We start from the raw sequence: 20119 nt of genomic DNA, 5'->3' as shown, positions 1-20119 counted from the left end.
TTCATTCCTCAATCAACGTGCTATTTACTTGAACAAATAAGAATGTTAGAATTAAGACCTGGCTAGGTAATAAAAATTTTTTAGAAAACAGAATCAGGAAATAGTCTAAAAATGTATTTTCCCTGTTCAAGATAATTTTGCCATTAAATATCTATCTATCTATCTATCTATCTATCTATCTATCTATCTATAGCATTCTATTTTCAAGGGTGGGAAAAGGATATTTCTCCCACCTCTGATAATTCAAAGCTTATAAGCCAGAAGTAGATACTGTTTTGTTTCTTACAGTTCTGTTAAGAATATCCCCTAAGCTTACGATGTGTGGTCACTGCCCAGCACACTGGCACCTGGGGAGCTTATTCGATGTGCCCTAGATCAGACATACTGAATCAGGGTCTGTATTTGAACATCTCAGAAGATACATAAGCACATCCATGTTTGAGATGTACTGCTCTAAAGTACCAGATATTATGAAAATAATGTTTGTCAGAGGGTTAAAATAAGCTTCCCTTACATTAGTATCAGTTTATATGCTGGGCACACCATGAGCGGAGCTGAACTGAATTCATGCACGTGCTGCCTACACACAGCAGTGCACACTGGCCCTTACACCTGGGCAGGTGGGGCTGCTGCAGGTGGTGAGGGAACAACAGACAGCTCTTCGCCCTGAATGAATATGCTTGATATTCTGATATGTACCACAGGCCTAAAAGATCTCTCCCCCAATGCCTGACCTCACTGCCACCAGTACACATTTATTAATTTGCTCTTCATCCCCACCAAAGCTTCTTTAGAGTTCATTCTATTTGATTCTCCTGGGACTTACAACCCAGGAGGAAGACAGGACATACACATATAAATCAGCACGTGCTATGGGCCAAAAGAGAGTCACACGGCAAAGGCCCTGTGGCCACATCATTTCTGCACAATCTTTAAGAAAATCCATGAATTTGGGTAATTCATATAGATAAAAATATTTAGAAGATATCCTAGCTTCTCTGACTTCAGACTAGCGCTGACACATTTAACAGCAAGAAAGTGGAGCTGCACTACACAAAGAGAAGTAAAAAATTAAATTTTATACAAAAAATACATTTATATCCAATAGCATATTATAAAAATGGGATCACAGTAATTTTCCCACCAGAAAGAATTCTGCTCACATTATCCTAATTACAAGCCAGTGAACTGCTACTTACAATGATAAGAATATCAGGTTTAATATTAGGAATTTCAGCTGCCATTAAGTGTCTATCTTCTTGTCTTGAGAAGTCCCCTGTATACAAAAGCTGTGAAGACAAAGCTAGAAAGTTAGGATTTTGGAAGAATGCATTTTACTAGTAAATATATTTAGCCCATAAAATCTGAAAGTGAAGACAGGAAAACGAGTCTACAACAGATGAACTTCAGATGCTATGCTTGTGTCTGAGTCTGGTCGTGACCGTCCCGCATTGTCAGTCAGTCAAGCTAACTAAGGAGAGTGACAGACTCCCGATCATCCCACAAAGAGGATCTGTCCATCAGTGACCTTGACAAGTGCTCTCAACCCTTCAGAGAAACAGGCAGGAGAAAGGAGTCTACTGGAGTCCATGGGAAAACGGTCTGAAATGGAAGATAAAATCATTGCAGGGTGGGTGTGCATCAAATTTCATATGAGACTTTAGATCTGCGTATGTACTGTTTTCGGTTTACTTTTTATGCCTTTGGGCAAACAGCAAGAAGAAATGATTTAGAAAGGACAGCTCAATGTGTAAAACACTGTAGGAACAGCTGCCGAAAACCCAGGACAACATTATACTGAACATTGTTTCTCAACTCTGGCCGCACATCAAGATGACCTAACATTTTTTTAAAAAGGGCCAAGACCACACCCTCAGATTTTGATTCATTGTTTTTATTTATTAAAAAAATTTGGGTGGGTGGGGTTAATCTTCACCAAGGACATTTTTTCCATTGATTTTTTTAGAGAGAATGGAAAGGAGGAAGGAGAGAGACAGAGAAACATTGATGTGAGAGACACATAGGCTGGCTGACTTCCGCAGAACACCAACCAGGGCAGGGATCTAACCTGCTGCCTAGGTACGTGCCCTTGACCGGAACTGAACCTGGGACCCCTAGGTCTGGGGGCCAATGCTCTAACCACTGAGTAAAACCAGCCAGGGCTCAATGGGTATTTTTAAAAAGCTCCCTGTGATCTCAGGTGCAGCCAGAGTTAAGAACCGCTGCTCTAGCGTCAGTCTTGAAACCCACCCATGTTTTCACAAGTTTATCGAGGCTGCCGTTGGTCTTTCCCATCAACGATGGCTGCGAAGATCCTTCTGAGCAGCCCTTCACTCACCAGGGGCTCATATGGGAATTCCAGAACATGAAGAGATGCGAACGGCAAGTGATGTTTTAATGTTCAGTAGACGTGGCCACACAGAGCTCTCCCCCGGGCAGTTTCCTACAGGACACTGAGGACTCGATCCTCTGGTGGGGTGAGGGACCCTGACTCTCTGAGATGCTCACTGTACTTTCCTCAGTCATCTTACAGAAAGTACCCTCCTGGCGGTATGAACTATGATACTCAAAAGGAAAAAGTGTCGACTTAATTTTGTCTGTTTCAGTGTTTTGACACTGTGCGAATCTTCGGGGAAATTCTTTCGCACTACTTGGTGGCACAGAGCTCTGCACTGGTTTCTCTGGGAGGAAGATGCCAGAACTAGAGAGTACCTTCACGCCTGCGATCTCGATCATGAACATGGCAGCTCCGAGGACGTGGCCCGCGTGGTAACACCAAAACTTGATTCCCGCCACTTCCTTAACTTCATGGAAATTGATGGTTTCAATTTTGTCCATGCTCTCTTCCAGATCTGTCTCAGTATACAGCATGTCGTCCGCTGATATATTACTGAGTTTCAAAGATGCCAACAAAAAGAATTAAGAGCAAGATTTATGAAAAGTTTTTGAACGCAAAGAAACGGTGAATAACTATCCATGAAATTATTATACTGTCTGGATTGTATTCTCTAGAATGTCTTGGACATTTTGTGTATTTTTGGCTCTGCAATTATAATAAAAATGTTTAATACGTACAGCTACAAAGCATAAATTTAAGCAAAGCACCCAGTACATTAAGGCAAAGTACTTTATAGGACAGTATTTCTCAGCTTTTTTTTCAACTGAGCTTTCGAAGGCCCCCCTTCTCAGCCTTTTCCTACCCCAACACTCCTGAGAAACAGACTCATTCACATGCACTGAGCCATGATAGAGCTTCTGACACCGTGACATGGAGACACTTCTCTACAAAGTGTAGCCTAGGTTTTCTTCTGAAAATTATGCTAATGTACTTTTTAAAAAAGCAAGAGAGGGAGGGACTGCTGGTTAAGAACAGACTCTAGAGCCAGACTGCTTGGGTCTAAATCCCAGCTGTGTGTCTCACCGTGACCATTGTAGGTACATTCCTAACTTCTCCATGTCTCATCCTCCATTCATCATCGTCTGTGAAATGGGATTCATAGTGGAACCCACGCCACGAGGTTCATATGGAGGTGAGATGAGTTAATAGTGTTAAGAATCGAGGACGGTGCCTGCATGTGGTATTAACCAGCATATTTACTACTAAGGATAACTCTTCCTTATTTCATATTTACATATGAAGAATAACAAATGGCATTTTAGCAACCCACAGAATATACACATTAAACAGTAAACTTTTAAAAAATTTGTTTTGATCAAATAATCTAAGATTTCAGTATACATCCCTGTATAATATATTTCGTGTTAACACACAGAATATTGTTATACCTTATAATGCATCTAAATTACAGACACTTAAAGGTATGATTAAAAAAGGAAAAAAAATGTTGACACTGCGTAAAGGCTTTAAGGCCAGAAGGTGCTGGGTACACAATGGGTATTTGATGAATTGTTACTGAATGACTAAATTAATGATATCCTTTGAATAAAGAGTGTCTCATTTCTTTTTTTAAACTTTTTTTTGTAACATGTTTTATTTTAAATTGATTTTTAGAGCGAGAGCAAGGGAGAGAGAGATAGAAACTTGAGAGAGACACATTGAATGGCTACCCCCCCACCCCACCAAAGATTGAGCCTGAAACCTGGGCATGTGCCCTGACTGGGAATCAAACCGGCGACCTCTTGGTCCATGGGTCGTTGCTCAACCACTGAGCAACACCAGCTGGGCAGAGTGTCCCATTTCAAAAACACAAAATGGTCCTTATCTTGAATCATATGTACTATATAGAATCTAATAAAGTAATTTACCTGACTTTGACATAATCTGAAAGAAGCCATCTATAAATAGCTTTTGTAGCATGAGTCATAAATGTTCTTCCTTTGAAACTTGTCTTCTGTAGAAACCAGGGCAAAGCTCCACAGTGATCCAAATGGAAACTTAACAAAGCAAAGAGAGTCTGTCAATTCTTAAAACATCACCCATTACATACATGTAATGAAACCACTGTTGACTGCCCCACGAAGTTCAATGTGACAATCCCAGACTGAGACTTTCAGAACACCAAGGGGAGGATGTGCAGAGGGAAGAAACAATGCAGCCAGTCCCAGTGCAAGAAAAAGATATTAAAAGCATTTCTAAACATCAAAATACTTTATGAGTGATGATCAGAGACGGAAGAAGAATATACCCAAACCTCCTCTTAGCAGCCAAATTGTAATAAGCACTTTAGTGGTATAAAGTTGAAACATCGATGCTTATAAATGAAGTTCCTATAGAATGTGACAAGACAGTAACCTCGAGGAGACATTCTGGGGAATGGCTTTCTTGGTCTCGAGATCTACAAGGATCCAAGGCACATGCTCTGTCCTTCTCCCTCATTCTAGAAGCAGAGAAGTACTGTGCACAGTAAATTCCTCTAACCTGCTTAGACGTAGACGTCTCAACATGCTTCCTGGTAGAAAATACTCTTTTAAATGCCAGAATCTTAGTACCTGGTAAAGAATGATTTTTATAGTGTAAGTCTGTAAGTGTCATTACTAAAGAAAAAACTTACTGACTAATTAGCAGGAGATCAATCTCAGCTGGATCAATTAAATCGATATAAGGAAGAGCGTCCATTCCTTCTAGGCCAGGGTGGATCCCACAGTCCAACTGAAAGAGATAGACCAAAAGATCACAATCTCCTCTACATTTTATTAAAATTCATTTGATAAATAGGCAATAACTGATCCATCACACACATAATCAAGATGGATTCTACACACAAGTATTTGGAATGTAATTCCTATTAAACGTGGGAAATGCGCTATTAACAATTCCAACTTCCCTAAGATGTGTAAAATATGGCTCACATTTAGGGTTATAGGACACAAAGCATAAGACATCCTCTTTCCAACTCATCTTGGCAGGCACTCACACAGTGAGTAAACTCTTTTCAAGAACTCTGATATCAGAAGATGGTGGACACTTTAAACATTTACAGATTTATTACCAGGTCTGACCATTGGGAGAAGTCAATGATTAGAAACGGGAAACTTTCCTGCCGAGGGCAATTTAAGTATATTTTACGTTATTTGCGAACAACTTCTTAAGAGTTAGTCATTAATGAGTTATATTCTCATTTTGGGGCTGTTTCTACCAAATTTTATTAATGTCTACAAAATTAACATAATAAATAACTAGAAAGACGACTGTGTGTTGTTTGAAGATGTGGAGAAGTGGAATCGAAGGAACATGAGCCACTGAGTGGCCTTTCTAATGAGGACCATGGAAACCACCTCTTCTGACCCTCTACCTTCCAGACAAGGAAACGGGCTTACAGAGGCAGCTGCCTTGTCCAAGGCGAGCGGCCCTAACGCTCACTTAGTATTGAAGCTGCCACTCCAGGCTCCAGCGTCACATGCGCGTGGGGGGCTGGAGGTCTGCACACGTTCCCTGGGGCCTCCCACCGGGGGTGGGCAGTTAGGATGGCTAGCACTTCCAAGAAGGGAAGAGGGATTCTGTAGAAGCAATAGTTCAGATCTGGTTGACCATTTTACATCTTAGAATATGTTTTCCCAGTTCATTTCATGTTTTGTCAAATTACTAAGTAGAAGTGTGTATTAGTTTTTAGCATGACAATTTTACAGCATAGACTACATATACCAACTAAGGCATTTTTCTGGGAGCTACACAGGTAACTCCTGTATTAGAAAAGACCTAACACCTAATGCAGACAGAGCCACTGTCCACTGGACCACGGAATAATAATTACCATGATTTTTCTTCCTTTGAACTCCAGAATAATACATGATCTTCCTACTTCTTGCCCAGCTCCACTGTAAACATTCAAGGGGAGAAATAAAAACAATCAAAATCAAATCCAATTAACTCAAGCTTTTCTACCACTTCCACTAGGCCCCAGCTGATGGAGCACTCCCTCGAGGCCAGTGAGGGTTCCCCCGGATTAGAGACAGGGAAGAGGAGTGTCAGTGGGGGCGACGGCAGCGGCCTTCGGGAGCTCAGGGATTCTGAGTCGTTAAACTGTGAGAGAAGGCGGTACAGACCTGAGAAGCCCAAAGACTAAATTCAACCTTGGAGTGTTAGGATCAAATTAGGACGCACTGAAAATGTAAGCTAACAGTGCTGCAAATTACTTAATAATACTGTTAGAATCAGCACTTCAAAATTCTTTCATTTTAAGGTCATAATAAGCATTTACCAAACAGGTTAAATTGAAATAACTTCTTATACCTGTGAATGTCAGCCTTTCCTTCCACCTTATTTCAGTATATCTGATGCCAAGCCTTTAATATTCCTTTCTTCTTCAATGACTAAAACAGCCTTAATTTCTAATCATCACAAGAACACTTTAAGCTAAACCTCACCTGTTTTTCAAATCCCTCACCTTCTTTGATGCCTTTTCCCAACCATTCTAGGTTATGATTCAACATTAAGTGAGCAGCTTCCACTTGCCAAGCACTGTACGAAGTGCCGAGAATATGGAAATGCCTGATACCAGGACCCTCACCCCAAGGACCTCACAGTCCACTTGGTAGATGGACATGAGATGGATCTCTCCCCAAACCGAGATCCTACCTGGGAGCGGGATATTGATACAGTCAAACCATCACGAAATTCTGGCCTTCGACTTTGGCCCTCTATGCAACCTCGTGTCCCTCGCTCAGCTTTCCCTTATAGATTCCATAGCAACGGTTCCACTCGCTCTCGATTTCCCAGCCTTCTACCCTCTTCTTCACGTGGGTTTTCTCTGCATGAAAAGTTCATCTGTCCAACTTCACTTACCAGCCCACCCACCTCTGCCTCCTGCCATTTCCCTGTAACAGCAGGAGAGCCCTCCTTCCCGTCCGAGGCTGGGCTTTTCCCCACGGCTCTGCACTCCGCACAGGCCCTCCTGGGAACTGAACACTGCTGTATCATCACTTCCCTAATCCACTCTACCACCAGAATCTTAACATGCTATGCACATTCTCACCCTAAAATCAAAATCCCTTAGTTCGAATCTCCTTTAGTTCCTACTGTCTTGCTTTCCCCAGCCATCTTCCTAAGAGGCGTGTAGACTCATGCCATTTCCTCACCTCCACTCAATTCAGTCACCAGCTGTTACTACACACTCTTCTGAAACTGTCCTTGTGAAGCAGCTTTGTTGCTAAGTGCAAGCAGCCATCTTCAGTCCTTGTGTCCCCTGCCCTCCTGCCGCCTGTCACCCCTCCTTCTCGTCCACTTCCAGCTCCTCCCCACTTCATCCTCTCATCTGTCTGCGGGGTCCCCCTCAGACGCCTTCCCACTCAGCGGCCTCTGCCCAGCCATCCAATGTTGATACTGCAAGGGTTCTCCTCAGTCTTCTGGATCTTCAGCCCCATGTTTTTGTCATGCTGATGACTTCCAAGTCCGTTTGTACGTAGTCCAGATTGTTCTCCTGAATTCCAGACCTCTAAAACACACCTGGTGCTTAGGTATCCCTACTGGGAGATCTCACAGGCACCTTACATTCGGATGTGCCAAGCTAGTTTCTACCTAGCGTCCCTTGTGCATGCTTCTTTCTTCCTGAGTGCGCTACCCTCAGGTATTGACATGGCTGACTCCTTTGTATCATTTGAGTCTCAGTCCAAATGACACATTCTCAGAGTCCTTCTCTTGACTACCTCCTTTCATTTACCCTTGACACCCTTCTATCATAACTACATGAAATTACCATTATCTGATTACTTGTAACTTGTTTCTTACTATTAAAATAAGAGCAGAGACACAGTCTATGTTGTTCACTACTGTGATAGCTACAGTGCCTGACACTCAGTAAATCTTAACAAATACTTAGTGAATGAGTACAAATTCCATGAACCTTGGAAACATTATGCTAAGTGAAAGAAAGCAGTCTCGCCCTGGCCGGTTTGCTCAGTGGTTAGAGCATCGGCCCTCGGACTAGAGTCCTGGGTTCGGTTCCCGCTAAGGGCACGTACCTCGGTTGTGATTTGTCCCCGGTTCCAGTTGGGGTTGTGTGGGTGGCAACCACTCGATGTGTCTCTCTCTCTTCCTTTCTCTCTCCCTCCTGCTCTAAGGATGAATGCAAAAAATAAAAAAAAAGAAACCAGTCTCAAAAGGTTACACATTAACTGATCCTATTTATATGAAATGTCTAGAACAGGCAAATCTGTAGACAGAAAGCTGAGTGGTTGCCTAGGGCTAGGGAGGTTGGGGTTGAACGATATGACTGCTGTTGGGTACAGGGTTTCTTTCCGAATGACAAAAATGTTCTGGAGTCAATGGTGACGGCTGTACAACTCTGAGAATACAATAAAAACCACTGAATTGTACACTTTAAATGAGCGAGCTGTATGTGAATTTTATCTTCATATCGTTGTTATAAAAACAAAACTCCAAAACTTACTCCAGACCCCCATTTCCTGTATTCCTTGGGTGAATAATGGTCATTTAACAGCTATTCAACTCACGACTCTTGAGTCATCCTAACACTCCTCTCTAATCTCTTCCTTCCCCACAACATCTCATCAGTTTGAAAGTTCTAAAGATTTCACTTCCTTACTCTCTCAAACCTATTTCTTTCCAGTAGTTGCTCATTTCACTTATCCCAAACTCTTACTGCTTATCAGCCAGATTATTTCAGTTATATCCTAGATTCCCCCACTCAACACACCCTTTTACTCAGCTGCTACACTGCTGCTAGGCACAGTCTTCAATTTCCCCAAAACATAATTTCCACTATATCCACACCCTGCTTAAAACCCTTTATTGGCTCCCTATAACTGATGACAAAGGCCCAAACTCCTTAGTATGTTTACAAGGTCCTTCATAAAATGGACCCTGATAGCCTCCCCCATCTCATCTGCTAATCTTTTACCCATGGGCAGAGGGAAGTAGCCCCAAACTGTGACCACTCTCATTTGCACATCGGCCACTTCCTCTGGCTGGGAACATCCTTGCCCCCATCCTGTACCTGTCTTGAACTCCTACTCATTCTTTAAGATGCAGCTCGCGCACCTTTCCCAGGATGCATGAGAAAGCATCCTCTTCTCCTCAATCTGCTGGAATCCCTAGGGGTTCCACGTGCTCATGGCACTCAGCCCAATGCCTACCTGTAGTTACAGTAACAGTAACCATTTTCAGAGTGACCCTCACTCCTTGTGACCCTTACTCCTCACAGTAACAGCTGCTATGTTATTTCCCCGTGAGGAAACAGGTTTAGTGAGTTTGTTGACCTAGCAAGTGACAGAATAGGGACTGGATTTCAGATCTGACTCCAAAGTAATGGTCTCCTGTTATTCCAAATGCTCTCTCCTGTACGTTTCCATTTTGCACTGAAATTCCCTCTGAAAGGGTGAATTCAATGAACTTGGCCTTCTCTCCTACTTGTATCCCCAGTGCCCAGTGTGGTGCTTGATAGCTGACAGCGCTGTACACGTGAAGAGCTGACAGGTGTTAACTAAGCAGTGCAAGACATGTTATTCCCCCAGTAGGTGCTCAACAAAGACTTATTGAATGTTAATGTTGACCTTTCATGCCCAAACGTTGCTGACCGCTCATGAGTTAACTCGTGTTTGCACTTGCATTAGCTATTTCAATTTTGAAATTCAGGGTAATATAGGATTATTGTATTTGTGACTCTTTGCCCTGAGGGTCGAAGTTTGAAAAACAGCACACCATTCTATATTCTTGAAGTAGCTAGAAAATGGTATCTGCTGTTCTAATGAGTGCAGCTCAGAACTTAACACTTCTTCTGGTCCTTCTAAAAGAGCTCCTTACATTGATTCACCTTTTAGGCTTTCAGGGCAACTAAAAGCCCACATTTTAGAAAAAAAAGTCACTGGCATAAAACAAAAATCCAACTAGAACGTGTAAAGTGTGTGTTTCAAAAGGTGATTGCTATACAGTATACCATGCCAAAAAAAATTACTAAAACCTCTATGTATAAAATATGTAGCAGATATGTACAGTTTCATTTAAATTCATTATGTACAAATACAGTATACTGAAGTTTATTTATATCGTTTCACTTTCATACTCAATTACAAAAAAATAGCCAGTGACAGGAGATAAATTCTGCGTAAAATTGCCCGTCAACAATGTGCTAAGTAGATACTTTCACCTTTTTGGAAAAAATGCGCCCATCCATGTTGCACTTCTAATACCTAACACTAAACGCATGTTTGTGGATTCGAACTGCTTACTTACAGAGTAAGTTCTCCACCTTTACATTTCCCTTTCTAAGCAGCCTTCCAGATCTGTCAAGTGCGTCTCTGGCAGAAGGCCCCCTCTGCTGAAAGACCAGCTTCTCTAGACAATCAGGGGCTGAGCTTTTGTCCTTAGCACCTTGCTTTTCCTCCTCTCCAGCTTTCTACCTTCCTTATTCCACGAGGGTCTGAGCTCAAAACAGAACTCGTATCAAATTCCTCGTTCACTCCCTCTCTTCCACATCCTGGCACGTTGTCAAGTCCTGGGGGTAACAGGAAACAGATTTAGCTCTTTCTCGCACCGCTGCACCGTCCCCAGGGGCTCAGCTCCGGCCAGCATCAGCGGCGCCCGCTCCCTCAGGGTCGGCCTCTGTCCAGCGTGTATGAAGGCGCCCAACGCCCCCTTAGGCTTCTCCCACCCCCGATGCCAACATACTCTCCCTTAAGACCGAAGGAAAAGCAACATCCCCATCAACCCAGCATGTCCCTTCCGGCCAACAGTTGTCCAAACCCCTTCCTTCAGCGACCGCGGACCAGGGGCCGACGGCCGAGGCATGCTCGAGGGGGGGCGGGCGACCGAGGCGGCCAACCATCCAGGTGGCCCTCCCCGCCTCTCAGCCCGTGGCTCCCTTCCCCCTCGCGGGTCCCTTACAGGGGTCGGATCAGCAGCTGGTCGCTCTCCTCCGCAGGAATCACAGACATCTCAGAAGTTTGAAGGCGAAGCAGGCGTGCGACACCCGTCGCCAGAGCCTTTCTAAGCGGGAAGCATAGCCACGGGGAACCAAAGGAGGAAAAACCCCTCTACCGAGAGCACGACTTCCGGCGCTCTGGCGCCCGCGACGCTAGGCCCCGCCCCTCGGCTTCCGGTCGGAGACCCCGGCTCGCGCGGTTCCTTTCCGCCTGGAGTCCGGAAGCCGGGGGCGGAGTCAGGAGTGCGCCAGTGTGACGCCGCGGAGGCGGGCCCGGTGGGCGGGGCCAGGGGCCCGGAAAAGCTGGCGCTGGAGTAGGAACCGGAGTGGCTGCGCCTGCACCGGCTGCTGGGCGGCGGGTGTCCGGCCGCAGACGACCCCAGCGATGCGCCCGCGGCTGTGAGGTGAGGTTCCCGGCCCTCGCCGCGTCTGCTGGGCCTGACCGGGGACCTAGCCCCGAGGATGGCGCCGACGGGGAGGCCCGCAGCGGGGCGGATGGGTGGGGTCGCGGGGGCCGCGGTCTCCACTGGGACCCGCCCTCGCTGGGCCGGGAGCCCAGGCCCCGCGGCGGCGCGAGATGGGCGGCGGAGCAGGTAGCGGGCCGGGGCCTGTGGGAGGATGCGGTGCCCCGGGGGACCGATTCCTGTCTGGGCGGGGACTGCAGCTCCTGTGACCGCGGGGCCGCGTGTGGATGGGTCGCGTGGGCAGGGCCACGGGAGTGGGAGCGCCGCGGGGCCCCCTCCGGGTGCGGCTCTGCTTTGTGGGGCGGGGAGGAGCTCTGCTGCTCGTGCCGGCTCTGGTCGGTTCCTGGACCGCTCCCGGGCGGGCGAGGCGGCTGTTTTGTTTACGTCCCTGCGCACCTGCACGTGGCGGCACAGCACCGCCGCGAGGAGCACGTGGGAAGCAGGGTGGGAAGAGCTTGCAGCCAGGTCTAACTTCCAAACTTGGCCCACCTGTCATTAGCCTGGTGACCCGGGTGGGCGGCTTTGGCTGGAACCCTGCAGCCTTGCGGGTCAAAGGTGTAGGTAGCATCTAGCACTGTAAATGTCTTCTGTTCCTACCGTTTTTGGAACCTGAACCCCAAACAGTAACTGAATCTTAGTATCCGGAATCGATTAAAGAGGACTGAGGCACTTCAGTATTTTGAGAACTAAGTGACATGTCTGTTACTTCTGAAGACAGTGCTTTTCACACCGCTAGGCAGGACAAGGTTTCTGCCCTTTTTGGTTCTATGGGTTAGATTTTTAGAATGTAAAAAGAAATAATGAAAAAAAAAATAAGTGTCCACATTTTGTGGTCAAAATTTTATGTTTTAAAGGAGAGGATTGCACCATGGAACTAACTGGAAGGAATTGATAGTGTTTATTCCTATGATGCGTAAAAGTGATTTAAAGTTGCTTTTCTTGGTGTAACTCAACATTTGTTTTTCTAGGGGAGCTCCTCTGGATCAAGCTGTAGTGAAAAATGTTTCGGAAAGGCAAAAAACGACACAGTAGTAGCAGTTCCCAAAGTAGTGAAATCAGTACTAAGAGCAAGGTAGGGGGATGGAATTGGCAAGCAGTGTGAATTTTGTTTCTTCTGATATTGCATGAAGGGTACTAACCATGGCAGACCAGCTGATAGTCTTCACACTAGGTGTGTTTTAACATTCGTTTTTTGCCTTAGAGACACATTCTGTGGTTTAATTTTTTGTTTTGGTAGATTTTTCTGAAATTCTTAAATCCACTAACCTAGGTGGGACAGGACCTGTAAATGGTCTCATTGAAACAAACCGATTTTAAAATGTTCTACGTGCTAGAAATTGCATGCAATTAAGGGGCTGGACTACTTGAATTCTAGGATTTGTGTTATGTGTACATAACTATAATTCTACACTAACGTGTATGATGCTTTGTATTTTGCTTAATACTTTGGTTTTTGTTTGTAATTCACACTGATAGTTAAGTTCTGGTCTGCCAGCCTGTGTTAACTGGTGCTGCAGTTAACTAGTCAGAATAACTGCAGAAGCACCAGGAGGGAATCAGGAGCCCTGCCTAGGTTGGAGGTCTGGGGTGTTGACTAGATGTAACCTTGGGATAAATCACTTCACCTCCTTGGGTCTCTCTGCTCGCTTGTTAATGAAACAGCGTGGTACTCCCTGCCTGCTTTCTGCACAGGGTTCTTTGTGGTTTCAGTGGAGATAACGTGAAGCAAGGTGTAGATTTTCACTTACGATAGGAATATTAGGTGTCTTGTAAAGAGACAGAGGAACTGCCTTTGATTTAGGTTGGCAATGGTGACACCACATTTATTCAGTACTGGGTTATGGGAAGAGCAGCTGGGATTATGTGTTGATTCAACTATAATAAATAATTTGAATGTTTGGTAGAGGACTTGAGAGAAGACAGTGCTTCTAATTATGTTTAAGTACTTCACGCTTATCTGTTTATTTCTCAGTCTGTAGACTCCAGCCTGGGGGGCCTTTCTCGATCCAGCACGGTGGCCAGCCTTGACACAGATTCTACCAAGAGCTCAGGTACAGACAAGCTTGGATCACTAATTGTCTGAGGCTCACAGTTTTACCAGGGTGGCATGAGTTCTTGTGTATTTGAGTTTTCTCTCTCTCCTCTGTCTTTTTTTGTTGTTGTTAATCCTCATCAGAGGATACCTTTCCATTGATTTGTTTTATTGTTAATTCTCACCCAAGGTTATTTTTCCATTTTTTATTTATTTACTTATTTTTAGATAGAGTGGGAGGGAGGAGGGAGGGAGAGAGAGAGAGATAAATATCGATGTGAGATACACATCGATTGGTTGCCTCCTGCATGACCCCAACCGGGGCTGGGGATCGAACCTGCAATCTAGGTACATGCCCTTGACCGTGAATTGAACCTGAGACCCTTTGGTCCATGGGCTGATGCCCCTACTGCTGAGCCAAACTGTTTAGGGCTCCTCTGTCATTTTTGATAATAGTTTAGAAAAAGCTCAAGATCTGGTGGAATGCAGGTTGGGAGTGTGAGGTGGTTAGAGAAAGCCGCTGCCTTGGAGACTGGCCGGAGCGATGGCCCACTGCATGTGGAGAACATCGGGATGGCATTTAGAAGTTTCAAAATAGCTTTTTAAGAAATGGGGTGGCAGAGCATGAATTGTATTGTATGTGGGGTGTAGGACAAATGCCTTGCTGATGAAAAGGATTAAGGAGCCGTTTGCCCAGATACACCAGCTTGTGAATGCCAGGAGCACATGGTAATTAAGGGCAGCATCTGTCACGGACACCGAAAACATTAATACAGCCACTGAAATGAGCAGCTCTTCAGAAATTAAAATATGGCTTCTAACCCACCAATAGCTAGTGTCTAACTGGATTATTACATTCACTTGTCTAAACTCCTTGCGCTGTTCCTTTCAGGAGCATAGACTAGCCGAGCTGTAAAAGGAGCGGGGAGAAAAACATACGATGTAAAAGAGAATGTAAAAGCATGAGGCCTTTAAGATATTGAAAAATGTAGCTATGCGTCTTTTTATTACATGAACATCACCTAAAAGTCTTTACATGGTATTTCTTTACTGTGGTAGGTAGCATAAATACTTTAGTGATTTTGTTGACTAGGTTTTATAGGTCGCACAGTTCATTACCCTGTTAACACAGTTAAGGGACTTCCTGTCCAGCATTATTCTATCTGCATAAAAAAAAAATAATTGGCCCTGGCCGGTTTGGCTCAGCGTTTAGAGCGTTGGCCTGTGGACCAGAGAGACCCGGGTTCGGTTCCGCTAAGGGCATGTACCTCGGTTGCAGTTTGTCCCTGGCCCCGGTTGGGGTCATGTGGGTGGCAACCACTCGATGTGTCTCTCTCACATCAATGTTTTTCTCTCTCTCTTTCTCTCTTTCTTCCTCCCTCTCTCCCTCCCGCTCTGTCTGAAGATAAATGCAAAAGTGTCCTCGGGTGAGGATTTAAAAAAAAATTGTCTTTTCTGGCTGAATTGTAGGAGTAGGTCAGGTTTCCTGAATCAGAAAAGCAAGTTCAGCGTTAACATGGTAAAGAGGGAAAAGAAACCGAAAAATAACTGTATGTCATTATGTATCAGAAAAGGACTCCATCATTATCTAGTTGACATTTTATTTTTCTTGTTAATTTGAAATGAAGGATAATAATTTGTTCCTACTTAGTTTTTTATATTTCGTTTATAGTAAATGAGGAGAAGGTGAATGAAATTTTAAGTTCTTTCCCATTTTATAAAAAGATTATATATATAAGGAAATTTTATCTTTCTTAGTCTGTTTCTTATTTGGGAAGGGATTGAGAATATCCTGTAAAACAGCTATTTTTCTTGAAGTCTTATCACGATATTTCTTTCACCTTTAGGGCAAAGCAACAATAATTCAGATACCTGTGCAGAATTTCGAATAAAATATGTTGGTGCCATTGAAAAACTGAAACTCTCTGAAGGCAAAAGCCTTGAAGGGCCACTAGACCTGATAAATTATATAGATGTCGCCCAGGTAAAAAACTAAGTTCAATTTTGTAAGATTCTAGAAAGTAAACTCACGGCTTTGGAGAAAGATGTGTTCGTCCAGTTCTTCTGCCTTATCTGAAGCCTTGCTGTTACCACGGTTCAAATGTCCCTGAGCGCCGTGGTCAGTCGCAGCAGGTGCAAGGTGCTGTGGGGACTGAGGCGCGTGGGACAGAGCAGTTCCCTCCCACGGACGGTTTTTGCTGTGCTGGGGCGGCCGACCTTGGTTAAACGAGGAGCGAGTGCGGTGACTTGGATACACACCATAGGTTTGTCTTTCAGTCTGGCAGACCTCACTGATCTCCACAAGAGTTCTAGTTCTTCGAACAGTCACATTTGCAGTGTTGACCTGACACACCTATTTATTCATACTGTTTCCAACAGCAATCGAGGTCAAGAAGGTAGAAAATGAAAATGCGTGTCTTCTGTTCATTAGCAAAGGGATGTTAGGGCAACGGGAAGATTTCCCTTACCAGTTCAGAGAGTGTCGGTTACTCTTAAGAATGTATGTTCTCTGAAGTCACAGCAAATGGGATCATTAAATGTTCCACATCCCCCTGGAAGGAAGTCTCCTCTGTCTGAGTAAATCAGCCAGTCTAACTTGCTATTTAACGGAGAACTCTTGGTAGTCAGGGCTAACACGATCTGTATCTCAGATTTAGTTTGGAATATAAAATCATTCCAGCAACTTGCAAACAACTGATCTGTTATTCTGAAAGATTGCTACTGTTTCACCCCAAGTTACACTAGGGTCCTCCTGATAAGGACTGCTGAATTTCCCGACACTGGAGAAATTGGGCTTGTCAGAATTATCGACAATAGCATTACTGTTACCCCATATATTTTGGGTTCTGGAATTGCCTTAAACCTACTGTGAGAAATCATTGGCAAGAGGTTGCCACAATCTCTTTAATGTAGGCAGATTGTTCATAGACACGTGTCCAGTCTGTAACATCTACTGATTGCCAGCAGGACCTTGTTTTAGAGAAGACAAGTTAGGCAGTATTCAGACTTGGGAGCTGGAACCAGACATTTGGCTCGGGAAACCATCCAGTGTTATCTGCTGGTACACTTATTTCTGCAGAGCTCACAGTACTAACTGATCTGCTCGAGAGCCGGGGAACCGTTCATCAAGCAGTCGTACTGCCCACAGCCCTGGGGCGTGGGGGTAACCAGGCAGATCTAATACCCGGGTACCATGCAGCGTGGTTGAGAGGAATGGTTCCTGCGGCTGTTTCCTGGCCGAGAGCTGACCTGAGTATAAACTTTAGTATTTAAAGACCTTTATTTTTCTAATGTAAACAGTGAACCCTCACTGGGATCTGTGAGCAGTGTCTGAACTTGAAATTAGGGTTGATCCCAGACAAAAGAACAGAACAGCAACCTGGAGTGCATTGATCTGAATTTTGCTCAGGTTTGTTGACTGTTAAAAAGAAGGGGGGGGGGCTATGTTTCTGCCTCTTTGGAGAGAAATTCTTGCTGGGCTGCGGCGAGTGCCACTTTCTTTAAAGAGTTTGGGGCTTGTGATAGCCAGGTACTAAAGTGGACTGATCAGACTTACTGTAACAATTTTTAATGTATGCCATGTAATTTATTTTTGCCTTAAAGCAAGATGGAAAGTTGCCTTTTGTTCCTCTGGAGGAAGAATTTATTATGGGAGTTTCCAAGTATGGTATAAAAGTGTCGACGTCAGATCAATACGTAAGTAACTCACTAGGGAAAACGTGTTTTAGGTCCTGGGGAGTTCAGGGCCCGCTTGTGGGTAGGTCTGCTTGTTGCAGAGTGGTGGGTTCTAAACATGCCAGGCAGCTGGTCTTAAAAGTGGCCCATTTCGTAGGGTGGATGGATAGGAGTTTCCCTTTGTTTCTCCTGTGTGGTGGGGCCAGGCCAACACCCCGCTGCCGGCCCACAGTGCATGTCCGCTTAGGACCCCGCGCCTGTTCCGAACAGCTGTCTGTCTGGAGAGCTGGGCTGTGAACGTAGGTCATCTTACCCGTCTTTCTGGAATTTAAGGAGCAAGGCATAATGCTTGAGGCAGAGCGCCCCATAACTGAGCATACTGGAACGTCCCTTTGGGTGAAAAACCTGTAAAACCTTCTCCCAGATCCATTGGTACAGTCGTCCCTGCCGCTTCGCGCTTCGACTTTCACTGTTTCACTCTATTGCGGTTTTTTCAAATATGTTCATTAAAAAGTTGGTCGAGACAGTGAAAGTGATAGTGCGTGCTCGGTTGTCTGAGTCAATTATACACCCCTGTATTACAATTACAATTACTGTATGTATGGACTGTAGGCCTATGTATTTGAGCACCCCAGAATCCTTCACCGCCAGGTGCAACCGCTAGAGTCTGGACCGGATTAACCGTGATAAACAAGGGACGGTTGTACTGTTTCAAGCCTCACAAAAAAACCCTGCGTGGGAAAACGTGTTACAAAGGATGGAGAGTCATGTAAAATAGTCATGGTCTTCCTCTTCCCCGACTTCTGCAGGATGTGTTACATAGGCATGCTCTGTACTTAATCATCCGGATGGTGTGCTATGATGATGGTCTGGGGGCAGGGAAAAGCTTATTGGCCCTGAAGACTACGGATGCCCGCAGTGAAGAATACAGCCTCTGGGTTTATCAGTGCAGCAGCCTGGTGAGGTTCCAAGCCTTGCTTTGTCTCAGTTATCAGATAAAGTGGCAAAACCAGACGATTTAGGCTTTTCAAAGGCTGAAGAGATGCTCTTCAGGCTGTATCTGAAACCTGGCACCCTGTAGTGAACAAGTGGCCAGTCAGCCAGCTTGCAGACCTCCTGCAGGTTGTGGACGGCGCTGGGCCAGTGGCAGCACTCACGTGTGCCAGGATCAGAAGGTTCAGGGGAAACAGCGGGTGAGGGCAGAGGCCCTGCTTTGTTCTTACTGACCGGTGGCCTTCCCAGAGGCCGCAGCCCTCGGTTTCCACGCCTGCGTTTCCCTGAGGAGCGTGGGAGGGGACGCGAGGGACGAGCTGTGCCCAGGCTGGCTGTGTGAGGGGTAGGGTTAGGAGAGGGCAGGAGGGAGGATTTACACCTTGGCTGGTCAAATTCAGTCCAGGAACAGGTGCACGAGCTCTCACTGTGCCTTTCGCTTAACGTAGGAACAAGCACAAGCCATCTGCAGGGTTTTATCCGCCGCCTTCGACTCTGCGCTGACGTCTGAGAAGGCGTGACAGCCGGCCAGTGGAGTTCCGTCCTGGGAAGGAAGGTCCGGCTGTTTTCCAAACGGTTGTTTCAATCCACAGCGCTGAACTGTTATGAAAATATGAAGTGATCCCTTGCTAGATTTTCTAGAGAAAAAATGCAGTGTATAAAACATCAGTCATTTGTTTTTCTATTAAAATGTGTTTTATTAACAGTGAGTTAACTCAGTGAAGTTACCTACCTATTGGGACTAAAAAAACCTCATTTGTCACATTTATTTTATTTTATTGATTTTGAGAGAGAGGACGGGAGGGGGAGAGATAGAAACATCAAAGAGAGAGAACATAGGTCAGCTACCTCCTGCACGCCCCCCACTGGGGATCGGGCCCACAACCTGGGCATGTGCCTTGCCCGGGAATCAAACTGGTGACCTCTTAGTGCAGGGTCGATGCTCAACCACTGAGCCACACTGGCCAGGCTCATTTGTCACTTTTCTTTTTTTTTTTTTTATCCTCACCCGAGGACATTTTTCCATTTTTTGTTCAGGTAGAGTGGGAGGGAGAGAGAGGAACAGAGAGAGAGAGAGGGAAACATCGATGTGAAAGGAACACATCGAGTGGCTGCCACCCGCACAACCGACCAGGGCCGGGGACAAACTGCAACCGAGGTACATGCCCTCAGCGGGAACCGAACCCGGGTCTCTCAGGACCGCAGGCCGACGCTCTAACCGCTGAGCCACACTGGCCAGGCTCATTTGTCACTTTTCAACACAAATGAACCTAACCCCGTAAGGGTCCCAGAGTGTGCTTGGTGAGCAGTAAAGGCTGGGGACTTTCTGAGGGAGACCAGTGCAGTCTGCTTTGCGGCCCTTCCCAGGGACGTGGTCTCTCTGGCTTGGGCTCTGGTCCGGGGACGAGGGTCCTGCTGGTTTGAAATGGGGACACTGCCAACTCAAGACACAAAAACTAAAACTTGAAAAGGATATTGTCAGGGTAACATGCTAGTAAGCCACTATACTTGTCTTAGATTTGATTACCGCCCATGTCAAAAGTACTAGTATTTAAGGACTCACACACAGTAGGCTAGTGTATTTGTTTTGATTTTTTATCCCTTTTTTATTATTTAAAGGA

At 45.2% G+C, this 20119-nt stretch overlaps 2 protein-coding genes across 6 annotated transcripts in view; one reads left to right on the top strand and one right to left on the bottom strand.

Annotated features, from left to right (window-relative positions):
* The window catches only part of CPSF3 (cleavage and polyadenylation specific factor 3), a 39926-nt gene extending 28458 nt beyond the window's left edge, over positions 1 to 11468 (bottom strand). The window contains exons 1-6 of one of the 3 annotated variants that reach the window (XM_036263029.1): positions 11300 to 11468; positions 6213 to 6276; positions 5013 to 5110; positions 4267 to 4395; positions 2713 to 2890; positions 1200 to 1289 (exon numbers count right to left, since the gene is read on the bottom strand). In XM_036263029.1, coding sequence (XP_036118922.1) covers positions 1200 to 1289; positions 2713 to 2890; positions 4267 to 4395; positions 5013 to 5110; positions 6213 to 6276; positions 11300 to 11349 — 609 coding nt within the window. In that variant the 5' untranslated portion in view covers positions 11350 to 11468. Of the gene's footprint in view, positions 1 to 1199; positions 1290 to 2712; positions 2891 to 4266; positions 4396 to 5012; positions 5111 to 6212; positions 6277 to 10815; positions 10832 to 11299 lie in introns of those variants that run through there. The other 2 variants (XM_036263031.1, XM_036263030.1) reach the window with 2 other exon arrangements.
* Positions 11469 to 11686: 218 nt separating this feature from the next.
* Positions 11687 to 19146, top strand: ITGB1BP1 (integrin subunit beta 1 binding protein 1). Of its 3 annotated transcripts, none has more exons than XM_036262845.1 (7): positions 11687 to 11740; positions 12769 to 12872; positions 13773 to 13851; positions 15680 to 15816; positions 17436 to 17528; positions 18317 to 18466; positions 18947 to 19146. In XM_036262845.1, exons 2-7 carry the CDS (start codon positions 12801 to 12803, stop codon positions 19016 to 19018), a joined length of 603 nt encoding a protein of 200 aa, XP_036118738.1. In that variant the 5' UTR covers positions 11687 to 11740; positions 12769 to 12800; the 3' UTR covers positions 19019 to 19146. The 3 variants fall into 3 exon arrangements, with proteins under 3 accessions (XP_036118738.1, XP_036118740.1, XP_036118739.1); XM_036262847.1 differs by lacking the exon at positions 11687 to 11740 and adding an exon at positions 11911 to 11929; XM_036262846.1 differs by lacking the exon at positions 11687 to 11740 and having other exon boundaries at positions 12187 to 12872.
* The last annotated feature ends 973 nt before the right edge of the window (positions 19147 to 20119 follow it).

This window comes from Molossus molossus, unplaced genomic scaffold (assembly GCF_014108415.1).
Source record: "Molossus molossus isolate mMolMol1 unplaced genomic scaffold, mMolMol1.p scaffold_m16_p_15, whole genome shotgun sequence".
Taxonomy (NCBI): Eukaryota; Metazoa; Chordata; class Mammalia; order Chiroptera; family Molossidae; genus Molossus; species Molossus molossus.
Note: the sequence above shows the minus strand (reverse complement) of the source record. Positions and strands in the feature narration are given on the sequence as shown.

Excerpts from the sequence above, each read along its gene's own strand:
- ITGB1BP1 (XM_036262845.1), top strand. The coding sequence starts at position 12,801 with ATGTTTCGGAAAGGCAAAAAACGACACAGTAGTAGCAGTTCCCAAAGT. Across the intron at positions 13,852-15,679 it reads AGATTCTACCAAGAGCTCAG|GGCAAAGCAACAATAATTCA; the intron begins GTACAGACAAGC and ends TTTCACCTTTAG. Across the intron at positions 15,817-17,435 it reads ATTATATAGATGTCGCCCAG|CAAGATGGAAAGTTGCCTTT; the intron begins GTAAAAAACTAA and ends TTTGCCTTAAAG.